Raw genomic sequence first — 22,716 nt, forward strand, 5'->3', positions numbered from 1 at the left:
CATGTCTCCCAGCTAGTATGGTGTAGAGTGGGCATTCCAGGCCAGAGCCATTTGACCTGCTCAATACTCCACTAAAGAAGGCAGTAGGGAGGACTTTGGACAATGTCCAGCAGTGCTAAATATCCAAAATCTTTTTTGCAATCCCGCTTTTTTACTTTGTGTATGTGGGATCGAAGGCCACCAAAGATTTTACATCATTTCAGAATTACAGGGGATGTGGGAAAGCTGAAGGGAAGACTCAGCCAGATGATTATAGATAGTTTACACCAGGGGTAGCTGCACCAGTGCCAACTTTGTGACAGGAATGGGCTTAAGCCACCCAAGTACTTTAAGCACGTGCATTTCCCCTCTCTGCCCATCTTTGGGTATTTTCTGCAAATATTAGGATACAAAATGATATATAACTAGAGGGGCACCCTTTCCACATTGTTCTATCTGTTTGTCCTTCTTCAGTCCCAGAGTAGAGAGGTTTATGCAGCATTTCTCAAGCACTGTCCTTCACAAAGATATGCTTGTAAATGTAATTGGCGGTTGAAGATTATTTTCAGATCCACACTACTTGGCTTATAATAGCAAATATGGTCTGACTTCCTGGATTGAACATATATTCCAATATCCACCTCTAACACACTATTTGCATTATTCATAGTCTTAACCCTTCCCAATCCCTGCAGGGGACCCCCCAAAACCCAAAATTATTTCTAGGGGGTGTGCCCCTTGTAGTACATGTTTCCCCCACTAGGTGAGTGTTCTAGGAACCCACCTGAATTGGCTTACCATCTGGCGTTGGTGTTGGAGGCTGCATTCAGCTTCAGTGAATTTTTCTGAAGACCCTTTCAATGCATTTGCCCATTTCATGATGGGTGATTTACCAGCACACCTGCCCACGCTGCACTAAGCATTCAGCAGTTTTTGAGCAAAAAGGGCATGACCCCTGTGCCCCACCCTCCCTATTCACTTGATCTTGCCCCAAGAGACTTTTTTTTCTTTCCCTGATGGAAAAAGTCCTCAAAAGCAAACATTTTGCTAATGTGGAAGAGGTGAAACAAAAAACAGCAGAAACACTAAGAGGCATCAAAATTGATGAGTCCAAAACTATTTTTAGCAGTGGAAAAAACATCTTGATAGGTGTATTGCATCAAATGGAGAGTACTTTGAAGGTGAAGAAGTTTAAATGTGTAAGAATAAATACACATTTTTTATAAATAAATTCCTCATATATATGTATACATATGTATATATACATTATATATGTGTGTGTGCATGTGTGTATATATGTATATTTATTTATAGTGTACACAGTGAATGGATGAACAAATGCATGGAGAAAGGTCAGACAGCTGAGCTAGCAATGGAGGGAAATTCCAAATTTGTCTCATCATATAGCCACCTAAGAACAGAATAGGATAGAATGAGTGGGTATGCAGGGCTGTCAGAGATTTCACAGCATGGGCTCCTCAGAAGGAGTATAGACTCTGGTGATTTTATGGAAGTGGCAGTGCCGCCTTTGCAACAGACCTTTAAGAACTACAGATAATCTAAGTTTTTAAATAAAATTACCCTTTCCTCAAGACTCCAGTAGATTAGGCTTTCATCCTGGAAAAGGTAAAGGCCTTTGTATTCCATGAGGTTTCTTACAGCTGTTCAAAATTGAGTTTTGAGACATCTAATCTCTACTTCCTAAATCCTATGGTCTTTGGTTGAATTTTGGTCTTGTATACTTGAACTGTAACTTGTGAAGTTTGGGGAGGATGGCTGCTTTAATTCTAAACAGTATGTACTCTGCCAAGGGCTTGACTTGAATTTCTTCATCTCAATGTCAGCCCTTGTGTTTTACCCCCTACAAAGCCAGGTTAAACCAAAGAGAAGAAGAAGCTTGCATATTTGTTTGAAAGCTTCATGTAGCTGTTCTAGACAAACAAGAGCTATTGCCAAAGGCCCCCACCAGGAGCTCAGGGCATGTGGAAACTTTTAGCTGCATTGACTGTGGCTGTGATGAAAGCAGTTTGTTATTTACTCATCTCTGGATATTTTCCTAATTACATTGGTTGGGCCTGTCTCTCCCTACTCCCACCGCCCCCCCCCCCCCCCAGTACCCATAAGGGCAGACAGTGCAGGCCACAGAATATTCTTAGCACTTGGAATGCCAGCTGGGCTCCATCAGAAACCTCTGTCTGCCCCCTCATTATCCTTCCATCATTCCACCCCTCCCCTCTTCCTTCCCCTCACTGAGTTTGTGCTCTTCAGCTCCCTATGTCTCTAGGGGCAAAGGATAAAACATTCAGGAATTCAGAACTATCTATCCCTTCTGAGGTGAGGAACAAGCCAGAAGAAACTGGAAAATTCCTGTTTGATACAATGCAATCTGTATTGTTGTTAATATTTCTGGCACAAAGGGGCTATACAAATCTCACCCTATAAATAAGGCCTGGGGGTGAGACAAAGGGAGGGAGGTAGGAAGCTAAGTGCAGAAGCACATGAGGACAATGGCTTCAAAATTCATGTAGTCCAACTTTCTCATTTTTAGCTGGTGTAGCCTATTTTTAAATATCTGTTGTTAGTTTGCCTCAAAAGCCTTCCTTGGTATCCTGTTGAAATGTTTAACCATTTTTGTTGTTGGGAATAGGTCTTGTTATCTAACTTAAGTGTCTCTCATTGCAGTCTAACTCCTTCCCCAAGACTTGGTCTCAGCCCTGGAAATAATGGGCTACAGCTCCTAGAACTTACCTGTATACCATGTTGGTGTCACTGCTGGAGCAAGGAAGAGCAGCAGAGAGAGAGCTCCTCTTTGAGTTATTTGACCAGCCATCCTTTTAAGGAGCAGAGATTATTAGGGAGGTAAGAATAGGAGTAGGTGGCCAGAAGTACCAGGGCAAAGGAAAATAAATTTCATAAATTGGCCATCAGTTAGCTTCCAAAAGTGAGAGGAAGCAGAAATGTGGAATCTGCAAGGAAGAAGAGAGATTTTTAAATTCACGAATTCCTGTTACTATCCCCCTTTTGTAAGAATCTTCACTTTATAGAATAGCAAGACTCTATTTGTTATACATGGTCTTTTTTTCTTCCCAGAAGGAAGATGATGTAAAACAATCAATTCTCAATTGACTCTGATGAGATTAGATGCGAATATTCCATGGTCCAAGTTATAGAGAGGGACACTGAGGTACCAAGACCAAGAACGGACCAACATACAGTCATATAGAATCAAGATGAAAATCTGTGATCTAAAAACTGCCAGTTGGTCATTTAATCCATTTAGCTGTTTTTTCTTAACTGCTAATCTGGGAAAGCACTAGCCTGTATACATTAAACTTGAACACTGAAGTTATACACATCTCAATATGTATCCAATTCTGTTTCTACTAGCTATGAGACCTTGGGCAGTGTTTAACTTCTCTGAGCCTCAGCTTACTCATCTATAAAAATGAGAATAATAATAGTATCTACCTCATAGAGTACAATATTTCCTAGCACATAGGGAAAATCAATATATATTAGTTTATTAGTTATTATTACCAATTTTGTATTGGACAGGACTGGATACCTCTTATCTTTAGTCAGTAACTATACCCTTGTAATTTTCTTATATTTGGTTTTTGAAGCTTAGTGGTTTGGTAGTGGCTTTTGGCTGAAGAGTTCAACCTAACTTTCTAATTTTACCCTGCTGAGCCAGCAGGAAGTCAAGTGAGGTTGGGAAGAACATACTGAAGTATGTGAGGAGAGGGTGAGCAAGTTCCAATTGCCCTATTATTTCCTGTTCTGTCCTCACTTTAATGGGATTTCAGTTTCATGTTTCCCAGTAGGTAAATACCTCATAAATGACAGTATAAAAACTTGCTGCCCATTGGTATAAACCAGCCACTGGACTTTTCAGCAAGCACCTTTACACCCACATACTTTCAATGAAATGGCATGCTCAGAGAGAAGTCAGTCTCAGAAATGGAGAAGCAAAAAGATGGCAGATTCTGGCCAGAGTCCGAAAGGGACATGAGAAGCCCAAAAATAGCACAAATTCATTTAAGTAGCAATTTATTGCTACTTAACTACAGATTTTCTCTAAACAGTGGGAAGGAAGCAGGGTAGAGAAAAAGTGAAAGCAAGTGAGGGAGGCAAGGAAAGTGAAAAGATGTGAGAAGGAAGCTAGAAAGAAAAGTAATATGCCAGAGCTGAAGGAAAGAGATACAGGCAGAAAGAGAGAACAAAAAAATGAGAAAGAATTTAAAGAGAAATTCAGGAAAATGAACAGCGAGATAAACTAATCACTGACCATGCCTCCCACATGCAGCCTCAATGCAATTCCTTGGTTCAGGAGCAAGAGCTTTCTTTTCCAGACCTGGTGCCCTGAGACTGTGACCACTTCCCTGCCCATCTTCTTCACAAGTTTAGGATGAAAATTTGACTCACGGGAGTCAGCCATCCTTCTGCTGAGCATCTGGAAGGTGGTGGGAACCTGTGCCTGCAGGCAGGTCACAGCTCAAATGAAAAGCAGCATATGACTCAGTTTCATAAAAGAACTTCTTTCTCCCTCTTCACCCTCATCCATGTTGCCCAAGTCATGGGTCTCATTACCCACCATGGTTGTGAAGTAGGGGTAGTGTAGTATAGAGGGATTAAGCAGCAGATCTTACCTGTTTTATAGTTTTTTCTGCTCTCTCTTTCTCTCCTGGTTCTTTCTCCGTCCTCTCTGCTTCTTTCATCAGTCGAAAAAACTTCTACTTTCACACTCCTAGAAGGAGTGACTCGTGGTCTGTCTGGGCCTCCGGGATTCTGTTAAAACTGCCCAGATGTTAGGACATCCGCATCTGCCAAATTTTTCCTTAAAGCTATATTAGCTCCCAAGATATAGCTGTTTCTCCCTCAGAGAAGTGTTTTAGAGAGGTTGGGGAAAAGAAACACAAGGATTAGAGGAACTCCGTCAGTCTGCTGCAGAACAGGGGAAAGTGTGAATGGCGCTGGCCCCATGCCCGTGCTTATAGTAAAGACTAACAGCCTGGCTAAGGGGCCTCCAGAGACATGTGGCGCACTGAAAAACACGTCTTTTATGACTCAGCATGACATCAAGATTGAATTAAAAGGAATTCCCCAAACTCCAAGAAGAAGAGAACATAGCTGACTCTGACATTTCCTGGAGACTTCCCTGTAATTTCTTAATTGCCTTGTCATCCATATGTATAGGGTCAAACACACTTTGAAACCCTAGCACCAATTGACTAACTTCTATGGACTTCAGTTTTTGATAAGATTATGTCGTTTACAACAAACATCAAGAAGAATAAAGGCTAGTTTCCTATAATAAGAGTGAAGGGAAAGCATGTTTTGAGAGGCTTTAGCTGAAGGCTGTTTAAGCAAACCTACAAGGTTATAGCCATTGCTAAGCTGTTTCCCAGTGACCTGTGATGGAGGTATATGTTTCTCTTCACTAAACAAGCTTTCTTTTTAGTATCTGGTAATGAAACTATTCTATCATAGTTCAGGCCAACTCTTTACGTTCTCCTTCCCCTCAGACTTGACATTTATGTCCTTGAGAAATCAATGGTTGTGTAGAAATGATTTTAAGTGCTGTAGAAAGGGTTTATTCCCTGTATGTGCAAGAAAATTTGTAACCACTTTTAAGTTATGAAGAGAAGAATTGTGCTTATGAGAACAAAAATTTAGTAGCAAGCCTGTTTCATTTCCAATCCACAAACCATAAGTATGTATTGTATGTCTACCATGTATTCAATAGTGATAGTGGTATAATGAAGTGGAAGATATGATCTTGGTCTCATTTATTCAATAAATTTATCAAGCATCTACTGTGTTAAGAGTGGTTGATGGACAAAAATCCCTGACATCTTAATCCATAATTAATTTAACAAATATTTATTGAGCATCTAGTATGTACCACACACTCTTCTAGGTACTTGAGAAACATCAGTGAACAAAAAAGGCAAAAGTTCTTGTTCCTATGTAATGGAGGAGACATACATTCAACAAAAATGTTGATTACAATTGTTCATGCTTAGGGAAGTAACGTTCATTAGGCATCTACTATCACCTAAGACCTGGGGGAATAGTAGTAAGAACTCCGAGCCTTGATCTTAAGGAGCTTACTCTCCAGCTTCCAGAAGGTTTATGTTTAGTAGAGGAAGGAAGGGGGACACAAATAATTAGAAAATAATACAAGATCACATAAAGTTTCAAAATGTGTGGTATAGACTGTGAGGACTCTCTAAGCACTCTGTGGGAAGAGGCAGTCCTTTGTATGCTCTCTGGAAAGGTAAATGACATAAACAAAAGCTTACTGTTAGGTCAGAGAGGTCTGGGCTAACTGGTTAGAAGGTTCGGGGGAGTGGTAGGAAACAAAGTTGAATGAATAGGGTAGGGCTAGATTGTAGGGCCCTTGAGGTCAAAATGTGTTCACTTAATATGTGTTAGAAAATAGTGAATCTATTAAATGTGTGTGTGTGTGTGTGTGTGTGTGTGTGTGAGAGAGAGAGAGAGAGAGAGAGAGAGAGAGAGAAGGAATAATAAATTTTACCATAGTTGTTTTCTCCCTAAAAACAAACAAACAAAAAAGAAAAACCCTTTCACTGGCTCTCTCTTGGCAGAGTACACACTGAACTCTTAGCAGGGCATTCCAAATCCTTCACAAGAATACTCCACCTATATCCTCACCTTAGTTTTAAATATTTACCCCATGACTTGTCATTCTGGACATACAGAACTACTTGCTCTTCCTTTCACACTTCAGTGCTTTTGTACAGACATATTTTCTCTACCTTGCATTCCTTTCCCTCCTTTCCTGGTGTGTGAAAACCATATTTTCTTTGCTGCTCAGAAGTTGCTCTCGACCAAACTCAGCCAGAGCTGGTTTACTTCAAATTCCTTTTCTATCACATCACTGTGTACATGTCTCAGTCATAGGATTTATCACACTTATTGTTCACTTCTAATAATCTCTGTTCTATACTATATATACTAGTTTGTTAATCTCAAATTTTACTCTGTTCCCCACTAGACTGTGTATAGGGTCTTCTTCATTTCACCAGCACCAGACACAGACCCTAGCACATGCTAGGATGAGGATGTTGCATAAGATCTCACATCCCAATTAGAGCTGGAAGGAGCAGGACAGATAGCTAGCAGAGAGAGGTTAAAGAAGAAGGTGAACAGGGAAGAATATGGAAATCATAGGGAAAACAAAGGAGATAAAATCAGATAAGAGAGACAGTATTCTGTGAAGCATAATATATACAAAGAGCTTATCCAAAATAGGTGGGGTTAATTTTTAAAAACCAACATTCATTAAGCATGTACTATGTGCGAATAACACTGTGTTAGACACTGTAAAGATACAGTTAAATAAAACACGTGTCCACATCATTTGATTAGGAAGGTGAGACAAAGACACAGAGACTGACAACACTGATACATATAAATATCAATTTCTTAAAGTTCCTGAAGTTCAGTATCATTTTCAACTACAAGACTTTTAATATGAAGCCACTCAGAAGTCAATAAGATAGTTTTTAAAAATATGTTATTTATTTATTTTTAGAGAGAAGGTAAGGAAGGGAGAAAGAGAGGGAGAGAAACATCAACGTGTGGTTGCCTCTCATGTGCCCACCACTGGGGACCTGGCCTGCAACCCAGACATATGCCCTGACTGGGAATTGAACCGGCGAGCCTTTGGTTCGCAGGCTGGCACTCAGTCCGCTGAGACACACCAGCCAGGGCCAATCAGATAGCTTTAAGAAATATTATTTCCTAACAGATTGCCTTGCTGAGATCTCAGCAAAGCTTAACAAGGCTAGACTAGAAACAAGGTTTCATAGAAAATGGATTAAAGCAAATTGACATGGAATTGTGAATTTTAATACCATTCAAGAGTATTTCTCATTTCTATGTGTCTCAAATAGACATAGAAGAGAATTTCAGAGAAAAAAATAATGAAAATGCATAAGAAGCAATGGCTATAAAAAGATATTTCTGTTTAGGAAACTACTTTTTAAAACTGTACATATGAATTATCTATTTAAATAATGATGTTTAAATTGTGTGTTTAAATGATGTTTATCCAATGGCAGTAATGTAAAATTAGGTTTTAATAGGTAGAGGGTGCTTTAAAACTTTATGATAGGCATTTAGCCAAAAGTAATTGAAAGGATACTAGAAAAAGTATTAGAAAATCAAAAGGGTGAATGTCATTACAAGAATAAGAGATATGATGTATTGTGAGTGAAATGGTTTATGTCTTTTTACTGGTTTCTAAGACAGAGTGCAGTAATGGTCCAAGATATTACACAGCAGCTCCACTTAATTTTTCTGTTTTATAGCAGTGTCATACTGGGATGGCATAGACATTTAGGCTTTAATATAATTTAATTAATCAAACCTTGAGTCACTATTAAATGATTAGCCTTACAGATCAGCCATGACCAGTAAGCTCAACAGGGATTGGCTGAGCATCAAACAAGCTCATCAATTGAGCATTGTTTCCTAAGGTGTTGGGGAGAGTATAAAAGGGGAAAATTAGCCTGCCACACTGGCTCTTCAAATAGTGTCTGAACATGTAGACAGCAGGATATGAAACAGGTAAGCAGAGAAGAAAGCGAGTATCAGGTACTGTAGTAATTAAGAGTCTGAGTTAATATGAATGGTCAGAGTATGAGTATTGTGTGGGGGGTTAAGAAGTAGGGGAGAAGGAGGGATAGTGGGGAGTGGGGGTTGGGGTGGGGGAGTGGTGGTAAGGAGAGGTGGGAACAGGGGAGAACGTGAGGTCCTGAGGGAGTGGGAGGTTTTGTTGCGGGGTGGAAGAAGGACACTCTCTTTGAGTTGGGCTTGAGTTGAACCCTAAGTACTTGAGTAGGGGGCAGAAATTTTGAGTGAGGTTGGAGATGGGAAGAGGATAGGGAATATCTTATGTATTAGGGAGCTAAACATACTGTATCTATTGTGGAACAGACACTTAATGTTGGAAAAGCAGTAGGAAATTAGTGATATCATATTTGTTAGAGGGAGCATAGTTTAAGTGCCTAATCTCCCAGGTTACAAGAAGTTAATTGGAAAGGAACAAAAATACCTACTAAATATTGAATGTAAAACAAGCAGCAACAATAGTTAAAACACATTTTCCTTTTTTTCCTACATTTTCAGTATCAAATATGTGTTTTTTTGTAATCAGGAAGAAGGAGAAATTAAGAGGTTATATCAGAAAATGTATTGAACTCTCTACACACCACTCTGGGATGGGCAGGGTAACTTTTTAGGCATTTGGGCTATTGGAATAAAAGCAAAAGTAAAACTCAACAAAAAAACTTCAAATACAAGGCAAAATTGGGGAAATGATTGAGGTCCTTGTACTTCAGGGGCTCTAAAGAGATCTTGTTCGTGGCTAAATGTCTTAGTACAGCAGTCATTAGTAAGGTTATTCTCAGCCCAGACAATTGCACAATGATAGCTATGTCTCATCACTGAGTGGGCCCTGTTTCTAATGAGGGAAACTGAAGTTGGCAGGACTTAGTCCTAGGCAAGTTACTTAGCCTCTCTGAACCTGTTTCCACATCTGTAAACTGCTGCCAGTAGTAGTTTTGACCTCATAGTAACAGCTTTTGTGATGTATGCATGAGGTGACAAGTGTTGAGTGCTTAGCAACTGTGTTTGGTACATAGTCAAGACTCAATATTGCAGTCATCATTAATACTTGAAAGAATAAACTTATTTTCTGACCTAGAGAATTACTTCTTACATTGCCTTAAATGTGATTAAATGCCTTTATGGTCTGTGTTTGGACCCAAACCCAGGCCTAAATTTGAACTAAATTGAATTTCTGGGTTTGATGGCATGGCAGGGGGGAGGGGGATATAGCAGCATGGGAGGCAGGGGTGCAAGGTGTTGTGGACATAGGAATATTAAATTCCATGTCATCTTGTGGTTTAATTTGGCACTGACTTATTCAAACAAAGCAGCGTTGTGAGTGGCAGAGGAAGGGAGAGGAAGAAAATCAACACATTTTTGGAAATCAGATGTAGCTTTTGCTTTGACTATTTTGTTTTTTCTTCAACCACAGAAATGTTTCTTTGCTCTGGAGCTTACATTGCAAATCTCTTGCAGGACACAGTACAAGCCTAAATTTCAGAGGAAACTTCCATTTAAGATGACAAAGAGTTAGCAAGACTTCCCTTGATATTTGTTTGTTTTAATAGGAGAACCTCTAGAAGAGTGTTATCTAGTTTCAGAAGAAAGCTTTTAATATACTTAGGCCCTCTCAAACCTCATTTCCTGTAGCTATGACATATGTGGTAATTGAAAATTTGACATATGCTCTATTTCCTGACGACCTTGTTTCAGTGCTAACAGGAGTATAGTTGTATTATTTACCCATCCCCTCCATTCATTTATATGTTAGGCTTTTTAAATTTTAGGATAAAATTTTAGTGTAAAGCCTGGCAGTGCAATAATTCATTCTCCAATAGTTGCTCTCTTAGACCTCAGACATCTGGCATGATGCTAAAAGGAACTGGTCCTAGGTCAATATTCAAAGCACAGGGAAGCTCTGTGTGACCAAGTCAATGGAACTTTCCTGTTTTTTGGTTCTGTGGTATATGTTTAAAGCAAGGTTTCAAGCGAAAAGCTTTGGCATTTACCTCTCTTTCACAATGCAAGACTTTATTTGCCATAGTGATACTACTAAATGCTCATTTATGATGTTAAGCTTTTGTCAATGATGATATAATGGGTTGGATATGCAACTGATATGTTCTTCTAATCCCATCCCTCTAGAAATAACACATCCTCACTAGACTCTCAGTTTCTGCTCTCAAGGAGTTTACTCTTTAGTTGAGAAACCAGACCTTGGTACATATTCTGTGCTGTAACAATATAGACCTACCTGTTCATGATGGGAACATGGGAACATGGAGCTACCCACACACATGATTTAAAAGGAAAAATAATACTAGCACAGTAATCTCTAGTTTTTGTTTTGCTCTTAGCCGAGTGACCTTAGATTTCAGCCTTTTTGTGATCAGCTGGTTCTTAATCTGAAGAACCTGGAACTGGAATATACAGTGCCTTTCAGTTTTATGGTAACATTTTAAAAGGGGTTACATTTACCTGACATTCTCTGTAGCACCTTTCCTTTTTAAAAGTTTGCAGCTAATAGCAGAACTTATATTTCAGCATCAATTACTTTTAAACATCCCTCAACTTTCCAATTACATACTTCAAGGATAAGTAAGAAGAGGAAATTCTAAACTTTATTATCAATCTGTCATACCTACCTTGGAATTTTTTCAACAAGTTATCATTTCCCACAATTTATTCATTTTTATGGCTTCTACCTACTGCATAAAACAATGTTAAAAAATTGAAGAGCACACACATACACAAAGCCTTGGCTGGTGTGAGTCAGTGGACTGATTGCTGGCCTGTGAAACAAAGGGACTCCAGTTCGATTCCCAGTCAGGGCACATGCCTGGGTTGCAGGCCACCTCTCCAGTAGGGGGTATGAGAGGTAACCACACATTGATGTTTCTCTCTCTTTCTCCTTCTCTTCCTCTCTCTAAAAATAAATAAATAAAATATTTTTAAAAATTTGAGAAGCACAAAACAAATGAGAAAGAAATCAGCCTAATCCCTCCACTCAAGTAAATTACACTTTTCCCTTCAGTTTTGTCTCAAAAACGTGTGATTGTACTTACAGATTTGCAGTCCACTTTGTTCCCTTTGGAAATATATTTCTTGTGGGTATTTTGCCATGTAATACAGTGTAATTAAGTTACTTTTAACCTCTTTTTATTCCTTTCCTTCCTTCTAGGGCTTTAGTGGCCGATAAGGCAGAATCTCAGAGCGCGGGTGCTGCGGGTGACAGAAACAATTCAAATTTATAAGGGTGGAGGACAGGCAGGGGGCGGGAAAGATTCTTAGTAGAAAAAAGGAGGCAAGGTCCGCTGAAAGATGTAAGAAATTCCCGACGCTACAACCTTTGCACATAATTTTCAGCAGCCTTCGGCAGAGGGAGCTCAGAAATTTTCGTCACTTTCCGGATAGCCTCCTGGACTCCACCCTCTAGAAAACTCAGTAGTGTTGCCAGCTATCACCAGCTGTGAACGCTCGTAAGTTTTCGGCAGTTTCCGGAGAGACTCGGGGACTCCACATCTTGCTCTCTGTGTTCTGCTCGCCCTGCGCGACTGGGTAGGGTTGAGGGCTAGTCATGGCGTCCCGGTCTCGGAGACTGCATACTAAACCAGTCATTACTTGTTTCAAGAGTGTCCTTCTGATCTACACTTTAATCTTCTGGGTGAGAGACGGAGGCCTCCGGGAATCGGAGGGGATCCTGGGCTTGGATTGGGGTTGTGAACTTGAGCGGAGGGAGCTTATATCCGGGGTTCGAAAGGACACACGGGGTGGAGAGGTTTGAGAGAAGGTTGTTGTGGGAATCCAGTGCTGGCGATGAGTTGCTTGGGTTCCAGCTCCGGCATCTCGTCTGCATCAGGATCGGGGTGCGGGACGACGGCGACTGGTAGGCTGAACTGAGACCCAGATGTGCCTTGCATTGCGGGGTCAGAGGGTGGGGTAGGTGCGAGGAAGGGAGTTAACCCCCCCAGAGTACGCAGATGGTGTCCCTGGACCATTAGAGAGGCCGGGCTGGCCTGGCAAGCCTGAGAGCTTGCTTGCACAATAGTGTCTCTGTCTCACTTCTTTCTCTCTCCCACTCCTCCTACCCCCTCCCCTCTTAAGAGGGGAGTATTTCGTAAGTGTGGTAATGGCCCCACTCCCGCCCGTCTGTCCTTGGCTTGCTTTTGTGTACTATACCTCATCTTTCTAAACTTGGGGGAAGGGGAGAGGTTCTGGAATTCATAAAAACGTTTTTCCTCCAGGAAGGTTTCCTAAGGCGGTAGTAAAATAGCTATGAAAGTTTTGGTCCCTAGGGCAAATATGCTCTGGGCTTGTGTTTCCAAAAAACAAACAGAAGTTTAAGGATTTTATTAAGGTGCCTTCTCTAGTTGCCCCAGGCTTCACCCTGGCTACCTGGGCTACCTGATGGTGTAGCGTGTGGCTTTATCAAGGCCTGTCCTTGTGTGCAGATCCTCTTTGTATCCGCCTCTATGACCCACCTTGTCTGCCATATCCCAACCACAGATCTGTGGCCACACACTGTTAAGTCATTTGTCACACCTATTATTTCTTACATACTGAGTGGTTTGTGGCTTGAATATACAATATATAACTTTCAGTATACAGTGTATAACTTTATATTCTCTGATTTCCTGCATAGATCACTGGTGTAATTCTTCTTGCCATTGGCATTTGGGGCAAGGTGAGCCTGGAGAATTATTTTTCTCTTTTAAATGAGAAGGCCACCAATGTTCCCTTCGTGCTCATTGGCACTGGCACTGTCATCATTCTTTTGGGCACCTTCGGCTGTTTTGCTACCTGCCGAGCTTCTACGTGGATGCTAAAACTGGTGAGTCCTTAATTTTGCTTAGAATTGAATCTTGATTCCTGACAAATTTTACATGTATTTTGTAGGCTTTGTTTCTTGGAACTGGCCATGGCCTTTTAAGAATTTTCTTGTTCCTTATGAAAACTTACCAAGTAATAGTTCAGCTGCTAATTACCACTTTTATTGTGTTTTCCCTGTCCTTTTCAACAAAAAAAACCACGCAGACTGAACAAACCATTTTTCCCCTTTGACTTCCTTTGCAGCTGTGATGTATCTTATTTATGCTGACTTGGACTTTCTTTTTATCCTGCAGTATGCAATGTTTCTAACTCTCATTTTTTTGGTTGAACTGGTGGCTGCCATCGTAGGTTTTGTTTTCAGACATGAGGTAAGCCTGAGTTTGGGAGATAAAAGGGATTAAGTCACAGAGTTAAAGACAGCTTTTACTAGTTTAAAACTCACTTACAGCTGTGTTTAAAGCTTTAATTTGCAACCTGTAATGGCTTTCTTATAAAAATCTAGCCCACTTTTAATATAAAAGAAGACATAGAAAACTGTGAACACTAACAATTACCAGAACAAAATTAAAGGTACCCATAATCACATGTATTTTTAGTCATTTTTCTGTGTGTAAGTATCTATTAAAGTGGAAATAATACAATTTATAACTTTGATAGGAAATTGTTTAAAACACAAAATTGATACCCTCTCCACTTATGCCACACAGAGAAGATTAGATATACTTAATACAATCATGAAAATCTTAATATTGAATTAGAAATCAGTGTTCTACTCTGTTAAGCCTGGGGTTAGGAAATGATTCAGTGAGCAGTGAAGGCTCATCAATGAAAGCATTTCACAAACTGGTAGTATAGTCTCCCAAAGTAAGGTTCTGTAGCTTAAAAATTCCATAGGTATCAAATTTATACTGTTTAAATTGGATAAAGATTGGGGGCTGGGGGATACAGCAGTATAGAGCTGCCACTTGAATAAATACATGTTCCCACAGCACTTTGTACTTGTGATGCTTATCATCTTTTATTGCAGTGTTTTGCTTAGTAATGCACTCAGCTAAACTATATCCCTTGGAGGACAGGATTGGACCATATAAGTTAATTACCATGCATATTACTGCTGTCAAAGATATGACCATTGGCCAGATGTAGGAATTTCTTTTTTAAATTTTATTGTTCAAGTACAGTTGTCTGCATTCCCCCCTCAAAATGTAGGAATTTCTTATTTGACCTAGAAATTAAAAGAACTTTTTTAGAATCTTTGTTTACTGTCCTTGTGTTTCTTTGCTGTAGATTAAGAACAGCTTTAAGAATAATTATGAGAAAGCTTTAAAGCAGTATAATGCTACAGGAGATTATAGAAGTGATGCAGTAGACAAGATTCAAAATACGGTAAGTGGGGTGGTAGCTTCCCAAGAGGAGAACACATTTCTTGTCCCCTGAGAGAGGAGGATAGGGTCCTGGCTAGTAGGTATTGTCCACTTGTCCTATACTCTTATAATCTTAGATTAGGAAAGAATGGAGACATGTCCCTGGAAAGAAGAGTATAATGATACTAAGGGACATATCCCCATTTTCTCCTAATCATTCTCACATGTGAAACTTTCACTCCCTGCTGACATCATGGGAGGGGATCACCAACAATAGCAGGAAAGTAAGGCCAGTCCAAAAATGTTAGAAACATTTGGTGTTTAAAACAAGTGCTCATGTTTCAAATTATAATTGAGGATAGCCACACAAAATATCATTAAATATAATAAATGTCTTGAACACAAATTGTAATCTAAGATGATAGGTTAAATGTTTGACTACAAAGTTATAATGTGAAGTATCAATGTTTTTGTTGGGATTTTTCAGTTGCATTGTTGTGGTGCCACCAACTTTGGAGATTGGAAGGACACTAATTATTACTTAGAAAAAGGATTTCCCAAGAGCTGCTGCAAACTTGAAGATTGTTCTCCTCAGAGAGATCCTGATAAAGTAAACAATGAAGTAAGGAGCCTTTAAAAAATTTTTGTAGATACTAACTGAATACAGAGTTGACTTAATTTTTAATTTTTACTCAATACACATAATCTGAAATAGGGCAGGTATTATTCTCATTGAGTAAATGAGGAAACTGAAACTCAGAAAATTTGTGACTTGAGTTCATATAATTAGCAAGAAACATTTTTTAAATGTGTAATCTAAAAAGTGAAACTTCTATTCCTTAAACTTCTGTCAAAACCTCCTTTTAAAATGCTTGAAAAGAGACAGGATTTGTCATCTTTTTGCAGAGATGTATGATGCAAATGTTATGTTTGTGCTGTACTTAATGGTTTTTTCCTCTCCCATTAGGGTTGTTTTATAAAGGTCATGACCATTATAGAATCAGAAATGGGAGTGGTTGCTGGAATTTCCTTTGGAGTTGCTTGCTTTCAGGTAAATCCTTGTATTTAGGAACTATTTCATCACTTTTATAGGTGTCAGCTAGAAGATTTCTTCTTTGAAGGCTTTAAGTTTTTGCTTTAGGGCCCTGGACAGTACAGGCATTTTCAGAGAAATTACATTTTCACAAAACTCTCAGTTGCTCATCACAGTATAGAAATACTTTTATGTTGTATATGAAACATATAGTAAATCATTTGTGATGGGGTCTATATTTACCATATTTGAGAAGGAATGGTTTGCTTTTTTCATTTCATACTTTTCATGTCTTGGATCTTTTATTTTTCTACATTGTTTTCCACAATTATGAAGTTCTCTAGGTTTTTATTCCCATTTAACCTATTCTTTTTACCATGGGCAGTCATGCCTTGAAACTACAAAAAGCGAGGCTTAAAATTAACTTCTACCAGTATAAATATATTGAAAGCAGTTAATTGGAGAAAAATCTGGCACCCTTTAGTTATGGCAACTTACTAATATCACAGTTCATTAAACAAAACATGAAATAGATGGGAACCTTGCTTTGCTCTGCAGTCAGTCAAGATTTTAAAACATTAATAGAATCTTTTTTTCCCCCTGGGCTGCAACTGCCTGATGAGTTGCATATAAGTCCCAGCCTATTAAAATTTGATCATATAACCCCACACTCAATATGTGTCTATCTTTTGGGTAGATGCTATATTGTGGATCCAGTTGTATTTCTTGAGTTTTGCTATGTCTCACAGTAGCATGAAAAGTCCATATTGTGGCTCTAGACAATTTTTTTTAGGGATAAAGTTTTTCCCATTAAACATTGTGAAGGTAAGACTAAAAACATTTTGATAAAGTCTAATCTCAATATATTTCTAAAGTAACAGACATAGCTATGTCTGAATCTCCACTGTCTAATAAAATAGCCACTAACCACCTTTTAAAGTTTCTAGTTATTAAATGAAATTTAATATTTGTTTCTTCATTTACTCTAAGCCCTATTTGAAGTTGAAAAGCCACAAGTGGTTAGTGGCAACCTTATTGGACTGAAGAGGTATTACATAACATTGCCAGCATTGCAACACTCTCTAGACCCTCCAAGAAAATCTCTGTCCTCACAGATGGAGAGTTTACTGGATAAGATACTTATTCTAAGCCACACTGTTTTTGTTCTGATAACTGAGATGAAGAATAAGAAAGGTTTCCTCAAATTTGTGACATTTAGAATTTTCCTTCAGTGATTTTTTTGTCAGTGATAGTTCTGAAATTTCAGGTCACAGTAGTAGTAAACCTGCATTTATATTGGTTGACTATGATCTAGGTGCTACAGAGTAGCAAACATAGCTGTTTAGTAAAACTTCAGGAAGTAAATCATTAATGAATTAGAAGTGAAGGAGACTGTACCTACACCCCGAGATCTTTAAGCTCTTTGCCGTGTATATTTAATTTAACTTAAATTTTATTTGCAGCTGATTGGAATCTTTCTTGCCTACTGCCTCTCTCGAGCTATAACAAATAACCAGTATGAGATAGTGTAACCAATGTTACACGGCTTACTCCTCTACAACTTTAAGGTACATTTATTTTGGTCCTTAGCTCTGTCAGTCTTGGTGTTTGCTTCAGCCTGTGTATGTGATGGATGGAGTAAGTTTGCCATAAGGTCTGGTCTAGTAATGCCTTCAAATCTTATTGGTACTGTGTTAGTCCCACATAGGCAGCTCAGGCCTCTAAATACAAGGCATAGCCAGAAAATATAGATTAGCCTTTTTGGGATTACCTACACGTGCCCAGCCTCAAGATCCTAAGTGGTCCACTTTCTAACAAATTTGAACCTAGTGTGAAGAAAAATAGGGTTCCTTGGCAATCACACTCTGCTCTTGACTAATAGTAGCATTTCCCCTAGTCTTTTTTAAAGATTTTATTTATTTATTTTTAGAGAGGGAAGGGAGGGAGAAAGAAAGAGAGAGAGAAACATTAATGTGCAGTTGCTGGGGGCCATGGCCTGCAACCCAGGCATGTGCCCTGACTGGCAATTGAACCTGCGATGCTTTGGTTCACAGCCCGTGCTCAATCCACTGAGCTACACCAGCCAGGGTTCCCCTAGTCTCTGACCTAGTTCTCATAATCACAGTCATCTGGTGGACTATTTTTAGAGCCATAAATGCATCTAGCCTAAACAGGAACCAGATTTTGGGGAAATGTGTGTTTTAGTAACTTCAGTATTCGAGTGGTAAAATGTGAGGACTGTTGCTGGCTCGATTAATCCATAGGGCATGCTTCACATTTTAATTGAGCCCCTGACTGGGAACACATGAAGTTCTTCATTAGTAGAATCGATTAGAATGTGTGGAAGTGAATACAGATATTGAAATTTAGGTTACAAGTAAATTAACTTTTTTTCTTTAATTTTAGGACATTTATATTCCCCACTGTGAACTACTGGATCACCTGATTGGAAAACTGACTAATTACCCATAAACAAAAAATCTACACCAATAGTCTGATACAATCTAGACATTTGTTCAATATGTTATAAGTCTCCCTTTTGTCCCATTCATCATGTAAGGTCATTGAAACTCCCTTATCACTCTGAAATGCTGAAAGAGCTAGTAAATTTTAAATGAAACAATGCTGTGTTTCTCTTGGTTTTTGTTTTCCTCAATGTAGGGGCTTTGAAAGACACTGGATATTCTATTTTGATGCACTGTTATAAAATGGGAAATTGACCCCCTTCAAACTAGCTCCTTCCCAGTTAAGGTTGTGTACTTTGATTGCATAATTTGTGTCAAGAAGTTAAAATGTTTTGATTAGTCTCTCTCTGTTCTGCTGATAGGCACAGAGTGACATTGTGCAATTTAATTCTGGTCAGGAGTTGGATGGAACCCATCAGAGTTGCCAGATGGTAGTAAGGGTCTCTGACCTAAGGTACCCAAGACTAAATGGCACTACCAGTGGTCTGTGACATATCAGATAATAGCATACTTACAGTTTACATTTCTTTGCCTCCAAGTTAAGGTTTTTCTAGTGATGTTTATATTTCTTCTGTCATTCGAAAGGTTCTAACTAATGATATTGGAATTACTGTGTTTTCCTGAGAAATTTAAAGCAACTTATTTTCATTAGCTTCATTTAGCTCATATTTCCTTACCAAGTTGATATGACTTAATTGTCAATGTTATAGTCAACTTAAGCTTAGTTTGGGTTTGTGCCTTTGATTAATAAATAAATATAAAACTTTTACACAATAAATATTGTTTTCCTCTAAAATTATCATACTTAAATTCACTTTTAGAAAATCTGCTGGAGTCCAGGCTGGTGTGACTCAGTTAGTTGCAGTGTCATCCTATAAATGAAAAGGTTGGGAGTTCGATTCCCAGTCAGGGCAAATGCTTAATGCTCAGATTGTGGTTTCAGTCCCTGGTTGGGGCACGTGTGGGAGGCAGCTGATCAATGTATCTCTCGCATCAATTTCTCTCTCTCTCTCTCTCTCTCTCTCTCTCATTCTCTCATTTCTTTCTCTCTCTTCCCCAACTTTCCTTCCTCCCCCTTCCTCTTTCTCTGGAATCAATTAATCAATATTTGTTTGAAAAAGAAAATCTGCCGAATGATTGTTTTCCATTGAGACAGCTAAGCCCTGTATTTCTACTTAGAGTAAAGTTTTAGATACGCAGTGTAAAACTGAGCTATAGATTACCTCTTTAAAAAAAGTTAATGTCCCACCCTGGCTGGGTGGCTTGTTTGGTTGGAGCATTGTTCCATACACCAAAAGGCTGCAGGTTTGATTCCCAGTCAGGGGACATACATAGTTTGCATATTTTATCCCTGGTGGGAGCATGTACAAGAGGCAACAGATAGATGCTTCTCTCTGTCTCCTTTCTTCTCCCTCAAAGCAATAAACATATCCTCAGGTAAGGATTTTCAAAAAATGTCCATAGTATTGTCTATTGTCTGCATCTATGATATTTGTTTGTTCATTTGTTGCCTTCAGTTTTATGTCCCACCTATAAGTGAAATTGTATGGTTCTTTACCATTTCTGACTTACTTCACTTATAATATTCTACTTGAACCTTATATGATATTAACCAATGTCACCCCAATAAAGTTAATAAAAATAATAAAACCACATACAAGTAATGTCTCTGTTTATAAAAACCTACTCCCTGTGAAAGGATTACACTCCTTGTTATGAAATAGCAAATTCTTAGCATTCTCCCAGAGCTCAGACTTTTTTCTTGTATAATTCGCTTTAAGAAGTTGGATAGATTTAACCAGTACCTTCAGGGTAATAAGAAAACTTTTAAAACTTGACTATAAATGGAGTTCTTTCTTTGGTTTTGGGTTTCTTTGTACATCTATTAGAACCTAGCTCATCTCTGATGGCTATACATCCTCACAGTCCTTGATAGTAAGGAGTGAGTTAATCATAGTTATAAAGTAGACAAAAACTACTAGCTACTAGTTAAGATAATAACTTTCAAGTACATGTTTTTAAATGCTTGGAGTTACTGCAGAAAGAGGATATTGTTCATTAAAACACTTGATGAGGTAGGTGACTTTTGACATAAGGGGAAGTGATAAAATAGTTGAAAACAGGGGCTCCCCAAATGCAGTAAATTAGATTTTTTGGCTGTTAGACTTGTGGACACTGAGAAAGAAGATACCAATTCATAGCTCCTGGTATCTAACCAGGCTCAAATTTAAAAGCAGAGGCTAGAAGCTGTTTCTAAACAGCCCTTCTCCCTTTAGGGAGAGGAAGCCTGTATGAGCTGCCTGCTTATACTTGACATCTGAACCAGCCCTTATAAAAGAGTTTCTGGAAGTGTATTTCAACCCTGTCCAGTCAGAGTTGTACTGCTGTATCCCCATCAGCATCTTTACTGACCAATCAGAGTGGCTCCATTATGATAAATCAGAACAGTGCCTTTTAGGCCAATCAAAGTGGAAGACTTAATGGTCGTCATTTGCATGAGGAAAGACCCATAAGGAACCAGGGATGGGGACTTATGTTTATATGTCAGCTCCCCTCTGGCTTGGAGAGCATACTTTCCCCTTCCACTGAAGATAAAAGACTGCATTTCCTCAGCTGTTGCTGAAACACCTAAGACATGCCAGAGCAAGCAGGTGCAGGCCTGCACAAAGTGTAATGGAAAACAGCAGACAGAACAGAGCAGAGTGGTCTAACGGAAGAGGAACCTCTACCCAGGGCTGCCTTGTCCCAGGGCTACCTCATCCCACAGTCACCTCACACTCATGTTGTTCCATAGCTATGCTGTTTCATAATTGAACTGTAACACTATTGAGCTGTTCCAAAGCTGTGCTGGCCATGCTGCTATTACAATTGAACCATTTTCACTGAATAAAGTTTCCTTCTTCACCACAACCCAAACTGGGATTTCTTGTTGCTGTTCAGTTGCCACCAAACACCAATTTCCTGTTGCTGTTCAGTTGCAACCAATGGGTTGACAGAATTAATGAAGCTAAAGAAGAAAATATTTAAAGGATAATTAGAGCACTTTTCCAATTGGGATTTTTCACTAAGATGACCTAGAAAAACCTTTTAAAGTTTTCTTTAAGTAGCTTTTTTAAGTTAAAAGTTCTCCCTCATTATCAAAAAGAAAAAAAAAAGTAAAAATATGGAATGTAGAAAGAGAAAAAGCACCACATATCACCCTTAAAGTAGGTTGATGTATTTATTTTTAAGGTAGGTTTATTTCATTGTTTAGTTGTAGAAGTCCCTTATAGCCATTGTGTGCATGTGCATACTTGTTTGTAAAATTCACCTCCACCTTCAGTGTGCCAAAGGTATTCTGTGGGTTGTCTCACTCTAGGCATCAGGTTGCTTGGCAAGGCAGCTCTGAACTCTGCTTTCAGAAGCAGAGCTCCATGGGTATATTTTCTTAAAGTGGGGAAATCTTGGCAGCTTTGGCCTATTCCTATAAAGGGTTGGGTATATGTTCTAGGCACCAAGTTTTATGGAAATAAATACCTAATACAAAGTATAAATGCCATTTCTGTTTTTCTTGAGAGCTCACACAGGATTCTTTGAGACATGATGTATTTCACCTCCTGCCAGAATCCAAGTTGGTACTCTGCTAGTGATTCGGCCAATACAACCAATTAAATTATGAGAAGTAAAATAATATATGCATTTTTATGAAAATGAGGGAATTACTGTTCCTTTGGACTCTTCTGTGTGGGTATTTTTCTTTTTTGTACTTGTAGAAAAACACTAACAGTATAAATAGCATCTCTGCTTTTCCCTAGCATGCATAAGATACATTGAGGTTTGATTTTTTAGTTTGCTCCCCTTTGAGGCAGCAAACTTTGCCTGTGAAGTGGCTAACCCAACTTTTTTTAATTCATAGAAGAAAACAAAAGGCTGATATTTCATAAAAGAATACATCAACTGAAACAGCTACAGGGAAATGAGACTAACATTTTTAGGTCATTGGTCTACAACTTCATCCAGATTCCTTGTGAGACAGAAGCCAGAGTGACTTAATTATGGCTTTTTATTAGGTATCTCTACCCCATGGAACTTAGTACAGTTAGGCACTTGTAAGAGCACATTCAAATGTTAATGAAGTAGATGAATGAGTGAGTGAATCTAATTATAATGGCTCTTCATGTTCTGTGTGAAATAAATTGTTCATCTAAATATCTTACTCCACATAAGCCACCACAGAAACCACCTGCCCAGTTAGAAACCACTTAACCTCAGAAACCACTGCTAACTTCCTCCTAATCAAATCACTTTTTGCCATTTCTCTTTTCTGAACTCACTGCATTTGACACCATTTAAGATTCTTATTTTGTTCCTTGTTATGGCCTTGTAACATTCTGCTTTTCTTCCCTTTTACTGCTCTTTCTGGTTT

The 22,716-nt window shown here is 38.8% G+C and overlaps 2 protein-coding genes across 3 annotated transcripts in view; one reads left to right on the forward strand and one right to left on the reverse strand.

The window, feature by feature from the left end:
* Positions 1–4,949, reverse strand: part of SRPX2 (sushi repeat containing protein X-linked 2) — a 40,198-nt gene extending 35,249 nt beyond the window's left edge. The window contains exons 1-2 of the mRNA XM_028523056.2: positions 4,629–4,949; positions 2,728–2,945 (exon numbers count right to left, since the gene is read on the reverse strand). Coding sequence (XP_028378857.1) covers positions 2,728–2,809 — 82 coding nt within the window. The 5' untranslated portion in view covers positions 2,810–2,945; positions 4,629–4,949. The remainder of the gene's footprint in view (positions 1–2,727; positions 2,946–4,628) is intronic.
* A 7,118-nt stretch (positions 4,950–12,067) lies between these two features.
* Positions 12,068–18,469, forward strand: TSPAN6 (tetraspanin 6). 2 transcript variants are annotated; one of them, XM_028523122.2, is made up of 8 exons: positions 12,070–12,283; positions 13,262–13,450; positions 13,743–13,817; positions 14,737–14,835; positions 15,301–15,435; positions 15,781–15,864; positions 17,310–17,414; positions 18,253–18,469. In XM_028523122.2, the coding sequence occupies exons 1-7, from the start codon at positions 12,197–12,199 to the stop codon at positions 17,376–17,378; spliced, it is 738 nt and encodes a 245-aa protein (XP_028378923.1). In that variant the 5' UTR covers positions 12,070–12,196; the 3' UTR covers positions 17,379–17,414; positions 18,253–18,469. The 2 variants fall into 2 exon arrangements, with proteins under 2 accessions (XP_035873017.1, XP_028378923.1); XM_036017124.1 differs by lacking the exon at positions 13,743–13,817 and having other exon boundaries at positions 12,068–12,283.
* Positions 18,470–22,716: the final 4,247 nt, after the last annotated feature.

This window comes from Phyllostomus discolor, chromosome X, assembly GCF_004126475.2.
Source record: "Phyllostomus discolor isolate MPI-MPIP mPhyDis1 chromosome X, mPhyDis1.pri.v3, whole genome shotgun sequence".
Classification (NCBI taxonomy): Eukaryota; Metazoa; Chordata; class Mammalia; order Chiroptera; family Phyllostomidae; genus Phyllostomus; species Phyllostomus discolor.

Coding starts and splice junctions, on each gene's coding strand:
- TSPAN6 (XM_028523122.2), top strand. CDS start 12,197: ATGGCGTCCCGGTCTCGGAGACTGCATACTAAACCAGTCATTACTTGT. Junction 12,284..13,261: donor TCTACACTTTAATCTTCTGG/GTGAGAGACGGA, acceptor TTTCCTGCATAG/ATCACTGGTGTAATTCTTCT. Junction 15,865..17,309: donor TTGGAGTTGCTTGCTTTCAG/GTAAATCCTTGT, acceptor TTTTATTTGCAG/CTGATTGGAATCTTTCTTGC.